Below are 10,621 nucleotides of genomic sequence, written 5' to 3'. Positions count from 1 at the left end.
ATATTTCACTATGAGACTGGGTTAAAGCTGCAGTTGAGAGTTTCAGCCGTTGGGATCCAAACGGCTGTTTTCCCAACGCTCTACCTGCTGTAGTTCCTCCCTCCGAACGACAGCTATGCACGTTCATGTGAATTCAGTTACATTGAAAGGAGACAAACACCATGTCCGATTCCGAGGTGATTAAACATTAGTAATGATAACTACATAAGTACATATTGAGCATCTATCTTACTCACAGACAGACCATGTATGTTAGCTTAAAATCATTGTAAGTGTGCTGGTAGGCCTAACAAAAGTAGCTGTAACAGCCAGGCAAGATAGCAAACTAATTGTAACAGAGCAGAGAGGTGTGTGTGTATCTCCTACTATCTATGCTCCTGCTCTGACAGCAGCTGGGAGGGGCTGCTCGGGGCTGCTGCGCGAGGAGCGGGCTGCGTGTCAGTGCTCCCGCTGCTCGTTGAGAAGAGGTGATACTTGCTTTGGCGAAAAAAGTCACCAATAACACCAGAAAAAAAAGCTAGATTTGTTGCTTGTCGCTGTTTTGAAAAAAAAAAGTCGCCAGGGGGGCTGAAAAGTCACTAAATATAGCGACAAAATCGCTTTGAGTTGGCAACACTGAGCACAGGACGAGGGCTATATATGCTAGCGGCAGGCAGCCTAGGGGCAGAGGAAGGGGACGAGGTCGCGGTCGGAGAGGTCTTGATGTGATAGGGCAAGAAGACATGGCCGGTGTACTTTTTTTCGAGCTCTCTCCGTCTCCCTTTCAGCAGTTAACTTTTCAACATTCGTCTTTCCTCGTTTTTTTGGATAATGGCTATTATGACAGTTTTGCCAAATATTACAGTAAAAAAACTCTCAACTGCAGCTTTAATCAATAAGAACAGCGCCCTCTAGGGTCACACATTCTGACAGGTCACAGCTTTCGGTGCAACACCGGCTCAGTAATATGATTGATGTGTTCAAATGCAACACAAAAAAAAAAAATTTTGATTTTGGCGAAAACTTGTTTTCCCAGCAATATAAAATACAGTAGATAGTAAATTATTATGACCTGTTTGATGTCCTATCTTGAGCTATGATCATATCAGCAATTAAAGCAATAATACAAGTTCTATTTCAACAAAATAATAGAAAATTATCAATAGTGATATCAATAAAGACTTGGATTGTTAAGGAGTCTCGAAAATGGTATCAATAAAAATTAACGATCTCCTGTCATCTGAGAGAAATTAAGATGATTTAATTTTTTTATCCGTTAGTAATTTACCGGTTAAAAATCTTATCGGTTGACTGGTTTACCATGGACATCCCTATACTGTATAAATGTATACCATACTGTATGTTTTTTTTTGTGTTATCCCAGTTAAGTTTATTATTAATTTTTTATCATTTAATATTACTTTTAATAGTTCCGGGACGTTGGAGCAATAACCTGGTGTTTTGACACTTCAGTCTGCACTGTGAATTTGAAGTAATGTTCAGTTTTTGAATAAAGATGCGGCATTTACAAATGTTTATTTTTTTTATCCGATTTATCGATTAATCGAAAAAATAATCGACCGATTAATCGATTATTAAAATAATCGTTAGTTGCAGCCCTAATACACATACACAGAGTGGTACGAGCCGCAGGGAAGATCATTGGACTCATCCTTCCAGACATTGTGAATGTGTACACCTTCCACTGCATGCGCCAAGTGAAAAACATCCTCCAGGACAATCTACACCCAGCACACCACCTATTACAACCAAAGCCCTCTGGGAGAAGATATAGGTCCATCAGGGCCAAAACTAACAGGCTGGCCAACAGTCCCCCAGGCAGTCAGGCTGCTAAATGGACAGTTTGCTTCCCCACTCCCCATTGGACACCCCTCTGTGTCATAATTGCCTCCCATACACCTCCATAACTATGTACTGGACTTTGCATTTCTGCAAAACACTCAACAACCCTACCACCATCATGTGTATATTTATTTATTGCACTAAGCACTTTACGGGTTATGGGGAGTCTAAGGGGTATTTATGAGATGTGTGAGTTCATGTGTAAAGTATTGGGGGATTGATTGAATGCTAAAACTATATGAGTGTCTTTGTTTTGCTCTAACAACATTTTGTTGTTATTCTGTAACAATGACGAAATAAACTGAACTGTCAGCGGCTACTTTTTCCTCTTTGTGAATGGGAAGACGGCCAGGACTTCCTGTAAATGGTCGAGAAGTCCATACCATCCCAAAAATGTTTTGACACTGGACACGAACCAAGACCACCTCTTTTGATCAGCCCAAGGTCTGCCTGTTTACTCCAGACCGTGGTTCGCTGGGGGTTTCAAACCTGTTATTTTGGCTCAAATCAAGCAGGAAGCTGGAGTGGCTGTTTTGCAGTGAGAACGCAATCAACCCTGCAAATGGAACAAATAACTGGTTGGCTCCCCGGTGAACTGATACCATTTCCTGTTCACTTACCGTGAGAGGAATTGCTTTGCAGGTTCAAACAAAACACAAAAAACCTATGTAGTAGGTAGCACAAAAACAATGATAATGCAATTATGTTATGATTTCTAATTATCTTATTTAATTATTATATTTGTTTTTCTCTTTTTCGTCTTATTATTATTATTATTATTATTATTATTATTATTATTATTATTATTATTATTATTATTATTATTATATTACCATTATTAGTATAGGATTGTTTTTCTTGTTTTTGTTTTGTTTTTTGACTGTGTGTTGTATATGTGCATGCATAGACCTATGTATGCAAATATGCATGTATGTACTGTATGTGTTTATGTTGGTGCAAGGAAGGGATATATGGACATTCTGTGTTCAGTGTGTTCATCGTTGTATATACCCATCCCAAATAAAAAGATGATGATAAAACCTATGTAGTAGGTAAAACATATCTATGTAGTAGGTACTACAATGTTGACTATCGCACACAGGATGTGATTACCAACAAGTAGTGTCCCCACATTATCACTGCACCACGCAAAGTCACTGATAAAACCAAAAGTCACTTCAGAATGTGGCCAGTAGTAATTGCACAGGGTGTGGAGTGTGGACACACAATTACAACACCAACCACACACCTAGAACATAACACCTTTCTGACACACTGTCAACAAAATTGGATTGAAGTCTTTTACTTCAGGGTATATCACTGAAGGGGTTCATGTTATTGCCATGTGCCTCTGTGCAGACAGTATAAACATCAGTGTGTATTTGCCTGTCCTAAATCTTAAAGAAAAGACAGGCTTCATACAACAACATATTTACACTTTATTTAGAAAGGTAACACTGAACAATGTGGGAATGTCAAAACTGTGAAAGAATACAAGGCAGGTTTTAATATCTATAGTTTGCACATAGGCTTTGAAAGCAAGACAATACATTATTCCAAGCGCAATGTCTATAGCCTACACAAAGCAGCGTGAATAATCTCACAAGCCCATATTGAGCAGAGGTGTCATATGAACATGCAGAGTTCAGTCACTTTTCCCTGCGGGATTCATACTCCCCGGTGTGCCCACTGGTCAGCCATGTGGTGTTCCATCTCAGTAGAGAGTAGACTAAGTGGTCTAAAAAAGAGGTAGTCATCAGCCTTCACTGTTTAATTGATTGTATTTAAAGCTCACATATTATGCACTTTGCTGTCAATTTTATATGGTGTAAGTAGTCCCTAATACTTATTTTTTTAGATGTTTGCTGAAAAACCCGTTCAGAACATTTATTGTAGCAAGCCTCTATACCCTGATTGTCCTCTGGTCTCAGGATGACCTATATTTGTGCGAACTGGCTGGCCCCTCCCACCTCTCTGCCGGGCTTTCTTTATATGTCCATGGTTTTCTTTATAGGTCAATGGTCCATGGGGCTCTCCCACCGTCTCTGCCGTGCTCTCGCGATACTAGAGAGACACTGCATGACTGCGAACACAGTGTTTACCCGGAGCTAAGCCATAGCTGGTTGCTTGTCCCAAAGCTAATAGCTAACACCAGTCAGGCAAAACTACCAATAAAAACTATTATTTTATGTTCACCGTTTAAAAAAAAGCACAGGTAGCTTCCTATCCGTTGTGTTATTAAAAACGAGGCATTATTAGACTGCAAGGGGAAAGCTAAGTTAGTGTATTAGGAGCAAAACTTGATGCTACAACCGAAGCTACATGGGCGCTAACGCTAAAAATAAGACTCAGACGATTTAAACCAGTGAAAACAGTAGCTTCAAAGTGTGATTTCTACAGGAATATCTTCCCATCCTTTGTCATGTTAAAAACAAGTCATTTTCAGACTGCTGTGGGGAATATAAACAGCGTGTTATGAGCAAAAGCTGGTTGCTTGTCCCAAAGCTAATAGCTATACACCAGTCAGGCAAAACTACCAATAAAAACTGTTATTTTAGTGTCACCGTTTAAAAAAAAAGCACAGGTAGCTCCCTATCCGTTGTGTTATTAAAAACGAGGCATTAATAGACTGCTGTGGTTAAGATAAATTAGTGGAGTATGAGCAAAAGCATTCTGTGTTGGTGTATGTAACATTCAGGCTGTACTAAGGGCATCTTGTCGCTTAGCGGGGAAAACAACATGGCTGTCGCTCGGAAAATTTTCCATTGGATCTCGGGTCCGTGGACCAATAAGAAATGGGGGGGTGGGGGTTATCATAGACTAGTGCACGGTGGACGTTTCTGGGGGGGAAGCATGGACATATAAAGAAAATATGGGGATGTGGCTGTGCCGACTATTACGTAATAGTCGGCGAGAATTCTGACTGGAGTATATTGGGGGGAGGGGTGGGGGTTTCAGAAAGAGGGAGAGTGAGAAAAGGAGAGATTGTTATTTTTTTTTAATATTTTGGCAGTCTCTAGGCACACCGTGGACCCATGGATATGTTAGAACACATTTAAAAAGTGCATTTAGCATAATATGTGACCTTTAACTCTATTATGACGTGTTTGGTATGTGGACATTAGTGCACAGTATGTTCATACTTTTCAGCCTCTGGTAGTGGCACAGACAACATTTTTGTTTTAGTAGTAAAAATAAATTCTTTGAGTTGTCCGTTCTTTAAGCGACTTAAATATCACAAAATACCACTGCAACAGTTAAATCTGACAGCTTTGTATCACTGAAAATGCTTCAGTGTGAAGAACAAAAAGAATGCGCTGGGTAACAACAGTCTGTGACCTTCATGTATGCTCAAGGGGGGTAGAAAGCGTCAGGAATTTCAATGTCATGCAGCGGTTCTCTGCTGGGGCTCTGTGTCAAGAGCTCCACATCTTCATCGGAGGTGGAGGGATGAGTGAGGATGATCCGTGGGATCTGTCAAAATGATTGCGGCAGAAGGAAATAGAATTGTTAAAGGAAAATAGAAGTGAAAGAAAAATCTATCAGGTCTTAAATTCTTAGAAACGTGTTTGTTTTTGCAGGATTTTTGAATAGAGGGAAAGATGTACGAGGCGATGTTAAGTATACATCCTAATGAGGGTTTCTAAATCTGCTTACTGTCATTGTATGTTTCCCCACTTCAAGTGAATCAGTTGTCATGGCATCCTCTCCCTCCAGTTTAGACAAGGTCCTACTTAGGTCACTCTCAATAACCGACTGAAAAACAGAGGGACAAGACAAAGCAAGACGAAGTGTAAAAGACTGACACTGGTATTTTGTTTGTCCACATGTGGTTTTAGGCACATTGTAAAGAATGAAATTCAAATGTTTTAATTTTTAATTTTCTTTGCGCTATGATGATTTGAGTTTAAAAAAAACACCCACAATGCCGTTGCCGTTGCAGAGAACTGTCTCTATCTTCTTGGACAAGCACTCTTCCGCGCTCTCCCTCTTGAGCTGTTGTTTACACATCAGGCCTACGCCATCCCGGCTGCATGGCTGTTGTCCCACCACCACGTCCAGTGGATGGTGAGGCCTGTCATGGTCATACACCTCTCGGGGGAGCAGCCCCTCTCTAAGCACTTTCATTTGGATACAGCTCCCAGCATTCCTCAGGGCGTTGACTGCTTCCTGGTGAGTTGCCGCCTGCATGTCCAGGCCGTTGACCTGTATGGACCAAGGTCACATTATAGCTTAGGGGGGCCAGGAGAAAGTAGCAGCAGGAGTCAGGGGTGAACATGGGTTCTCTGAGAATAGCATGTACACTCCCACACTACAGGCACACAGAAGGATTTCTAATCAGCTTTAACCTCCAAAAAGGTGTGAAGGTCAAGGTTGGGTTTGAATTTGTATTCTCTTGCCATTTTTTCTATATTTCAGCATCATATTGGCCCTCATTTACTGACAGTAAGTGCATTTGTGCTTTAACCATGGGTACGAATGATCGAAGCACAAACCTGGGATTTATCAACATTTAACTTAATATATAGAATATTAAAACTAGATTTATTAAACAAATAAGATAGAATATGTTTTACCTGTTCATTTTGCCCACCGTCTTAGTACAGATAAAATGTAGGTGTTCTATGTCATTAAGGCCTCTGTCTTGACCGGTTTCTTTTTCTCTCCTTTGAAATCAAAGCATTTTTTTTCACCACAACGTTTACCAACTCCACGTCATCTTTTGTTTTCTTGCACTTTGAAATACATATTTCCTTATTAAGAGAAAGGAGGGAATGTCAGTATGCTGATTGCAAATAATGGACACACGCACCGTCAGCAGAACAATTTCACACACTTGTGAGTAGATGAGGGCCATTGCCACTGAATGTAGTACTAGCTGGGTGTTAGTGTTATGATGCCCTCCACTGGTCACAAGAAGAATACCATGAGGAATTAGGCCTTCTTGATATTACAGCCAATATGAAGTAGGCCTATATTAGTTTAGTTTATTTATTTATTTCGATCAAAACATATTCACAACATCACTTACACAAGTTAAAAAAAATAAAATAATAAAAAACACACAAAATAACACAAAGTTGTAATCGTAATTTAAATATTAATTTCTTATAAATAGTATCGAAAAGGTGTAGGCTGAAGCCTTAGCTTATTGCGCCTACCCTTTTTACATTATGTTTACATTATGTTTATTGTTTATATGATCTCCATTCAGTTAAAAAATAAATGGCACACTGGGTTGTATAAACAGGGAGTAAATGAAGAATTACAAACATGAGAATACAAACATGAGAAAAGTGCTTCCCCGCTTACCTCCAATAACCTATCTCCAACATGGATCCCTGCCTTTTCTGAGGATCCCCCTTTATTTACTCTGGAGATAAAAATGCCCTGAAAAGGAAATAAACACATTCAACTAAAAGAAAGTGGTAAGAAAAATCACGCTCAAAGATTATGCTGTCAGTTCATGTGGAATGTGTAGGCTACTTGTGGTCTGTTGTGCTGCTGCCTTGTCTCATGCTCTTTGCTAAGACAGCCAGACAAGTGAATACAGTATGCTGCAAGAGATTGAGCAATGCTGGCTCTCTCTGCAGCTAGCGCTTACCTCATCATGCTCTTTGTAAGGCAGGGAACCCTTCCCACCAGCAATGCTGATTCCCAAGCTGCCCCTCTGGCAAGACACTTTGATCTGTAACTAAGAGGAAATTGTTTCATTACAAATAAGAGGCGGCTTAAGACCTAAAGAAAAAAATTCATTAGCAGTGGCTTAGTCCAACCCCCCGCAGAGATAATTTGATACTTAAGACAGATGCACAGTGCAGTTACTCTTAATGGCACTTTGGAGATGAATGACTCCTGAGGAAGGGTCTTCTCTGTGGCCATAGAGGACTTGGGTTGCCACGTGATGGAGGAGGTCTGTCTATCGTCTCCATGGGGACCAGAGCCAGCATTAAGAGCTCTGTGAGGCGGACATCTCCTGCCCTCAAAGGGTTCATCTCTCGGGTGGCGGAAGCGGCGCGGCGAGACGTCACACTCTGACAGTTTGCCAACGCCATCCTGCCGATGACAAGATGATTCAGTGCTTTTACCGTCCATCAATGGAGACTGAGATTTCCCCTATGAATTCATTCACAAACACATTAACAACTTGACAGATTGTAAAAGGAATGGGATGATGAAACATTCAGTTAATCATCTTCTCAGATAGAAGGTTATTATGACGATAGGATGTACGAGCTGGAAAAGCGGAAACCTGCATCAGGGCCACACTTTGTGCAGGTGGAGGTGGTTAAAGGTGCACTATGTAACTTTGTGTGTGTCAGTGAAGTGAACATTTTCCGAGGTAAATTCTAAATATGAATAAACAAACTTAAAAAAATTGGATCCCTGGAAAACTGTTTGAAGTTATAAAGCTACCTTAAAAGTTACTGTTGTTCACAGCAGCAGGGCCCACAGTTTTTTTGTTACAAAAATATTCTAGTCTAACGTTTGGTTCCTTTAAACTGCATAGTGCACCTTTAATAAAAATGTGTAGAGGAAAAAAAACAAGATGAACTGGCTTTGATGCCTAAATTGGGAAAAAATAGACCTTCTCCTCAGGTTGTTCATTTTCTTCTGCCTTCCTCTCTGCGCTGGAGCAGTGACCACACACACTGTCGCCGGCCGGGAATAGCCGAGGTGTTGCCTGGTGACACACTTTGCTCGCCACCCAGCTGAAGCCTGGCACAGCCCAGCTTTGGCGAACGGTCACGGGAGACGGGTTACTATGAGGATTTCTATACTCCCGGAGATCATCAGGAGACACCACCCGTTGCTGAAAATGTAATGTTAATGTGATATCTTGAAGAAAGAAAACGACTGAGTGAGAACGTTTCATGAAACTGTGCCCCTCATCGAGAATGCAAGTGTATGGACATAAAGATACAGCAGAATCATTTCTTATCAGCTGATCCTGGGAGGAATAGGCTATCCTGCATCAAGTAGAGCTGCTGACAATCAGTGTAGCTAAGACGCATTAAAGGTCCCATATTATGCAAAATGCACTTTTTCAATGTTTTTTTTTTAAGATATTTTTGGGGCATTTTTATGCTTTATTGATAGTGCAGAGAGACAGAGGTGAAATGGGGCAGAGAGGGGAGTGACATGCAGAGAGCGACGGCAGGCGGGAATCGAACCCGGGTCTGCTGCTGGGCCCGGCCCGGGAGGGGGACGCCTTACCAACTGAGCTAAAGGCGCCACCCACTTTTTCGATGTTTTTGAGCATAAATATGGGTACAGGCTGTGCCTAGAGACTGCCAAAGTATATAAAAAAATAAAACTTTTTTCACTCTCCCCCTTTCTGAAAACCTCCATCCCTCCCCCCAATATAGGCTACTCCAGTCAGAATTCTCTCAGTTTCTGACATCAAAAACGGGAAAGCCACGTTCCCCCACGTTAGTAACCAGAAACTTCCACCGTGCAGTAGTCTATGATAACCCCACCCCCCTATTTCTTATTGTTCCACGGCCCCGAGATCCTCTGGAAAAATATTCCTTCACCGCCATGTTGTTTTCCCTGCTAAGCGACAAGATGCCTGTACAGAAAAGCATGCTGAATGTTGCATAAACAAACACAGAAGCCTTTCGCTCATAATCCACTAATTTATCTTAACCACATTAGTCTCATAATGCCTCGTTTTTAATAACACAACGGATAGGAAGCTACTTGTGCTTTTTTTCAAACTGTGAAACTAAAAGAAATGTTTTTATTGGTGTTTTTGCCTGACTGGTGTAGGCCTATAGCTATTAGCTTAGGGACAAACAGCTTTTGCTCATAATAATCTATTTATATTCACCACAGCAGTCTAGCAATGCCTCGTTTTTAGCAAGACAAAGGATTGGACGCTAGTAGTGTAGCAGTCAAACTTTGAAAATAATGTTTTCACTGATTTAAGTGTTATTTTTAGCCGTTAGCCCCCGAGTAGCTTCGCAGTAGCCTCCATCTTTTGGTGCATTTAGATTGTGAACATGCCGTTTGTGCAGCTTGTGGCTGTCAGAGCATCTGTATGAACATAGTCTTTCATGTAGACAAGGATCGGTCATGTCAAACTGTTCAAAGTGCAGCTGAGCTCCTGCTTTACTAGCACTAGACATGGTTCTTCTCACGGGTAAACGTAACCGTGGTAACAGGCACGGCAAAGACGGTGGGAAGGGCTATGGACCTATGGACAGAGGGCGGGGCCAATGGCTTCACTTCTGGACAGGGGCGGGGGGAGCTCATAGATGGTATATAAAACGAGTGGAGCTGCAGCTCGTTTTCAAAAATAGGCCATCCTGAGATTAGCTGAAAATCAGGGTATAGAGGCATACTACAATAAATTATCTGAAAAAAATTTTCAGCAAACTAAAGAAAAACGTATTAGGGACCTCTAAGACCATATAATATTGACAGAAAAGTGTATGATATGAGACCTTTAATACAATACTGCTCGACTTTTCATAATGCATGCTTAGGCTTATGCACCAGAGGGCGCCACAACAGTCATCACAGCAGAGCGACGTTGCACTACTCTACTCTCACCGGTACAACTGTTCTAAACGCCCTAGTAAGCAGCCAAACTACAAGATGCTTCTTTACTCTGGCTTCAGCCAAAATGCATCCTCTGAGGCGGCAGACAAAGGGAGCAAAGGATGATGTCATGCTGAAAACGCAAGAGCTGTTGAATATAAGTACCTAAGTCTATCTGTTGTGCAAAACAATTGCTGAGATTTTCCTATGAGTTGTCAGTTTTTTTGACTGG

At 41.2% G+C, this 10,621-nt stretch overlaps 1 protein-coding gene across 1 annotated transcript; it reads right to left on the bottom strand.

The window, feature by feature from the left end:
- Positions 1-5,168: 5,168 nt before the first annotated feature.
- On the bottom strand, positions 5,169-7,938 carry LOC307257631 (protein scribble homolog; the record flags this gene model as incomplete). The annotated part of the gene is made up of 6 exons (XM_080036890.1): positions 5,169-5,316; positions 5,500-5,598; positions 5,767-6,048; positions 7,156-7,233; positions 7,448-7,537; positions 7,669-7,938. 6 exons carry the CDS (start codon positions 7,936-7,938, stop codon positions 5,194-5,196), a joined length of 942 nt encoding a protein of 313 aa, XP_079893016.1. The 3' UTR covers positions 5,169-5,193.
- Positions 7,939-10,621: the final 2,683 nt, after the last annotated feature.

The sequence above is a fragment of the Ammodytes marinus genome, assembly GCF_949987685.1.
Source record: "Ammodytes marinus genome assembly, chromosome: 11".
Classification (NCBI taxonomy): domain Eukaryota; kingdom Metazoa; phylum Chordata; class Actinopteri; order Uranoscopiformes; family Ammodytidae; genus Ammodytes; species Ammodytes marinus.
Note: the sequence above shows the minus strand (reverse complement) of the source record. Positions and strands in the feature narration are given on the sequence as shown.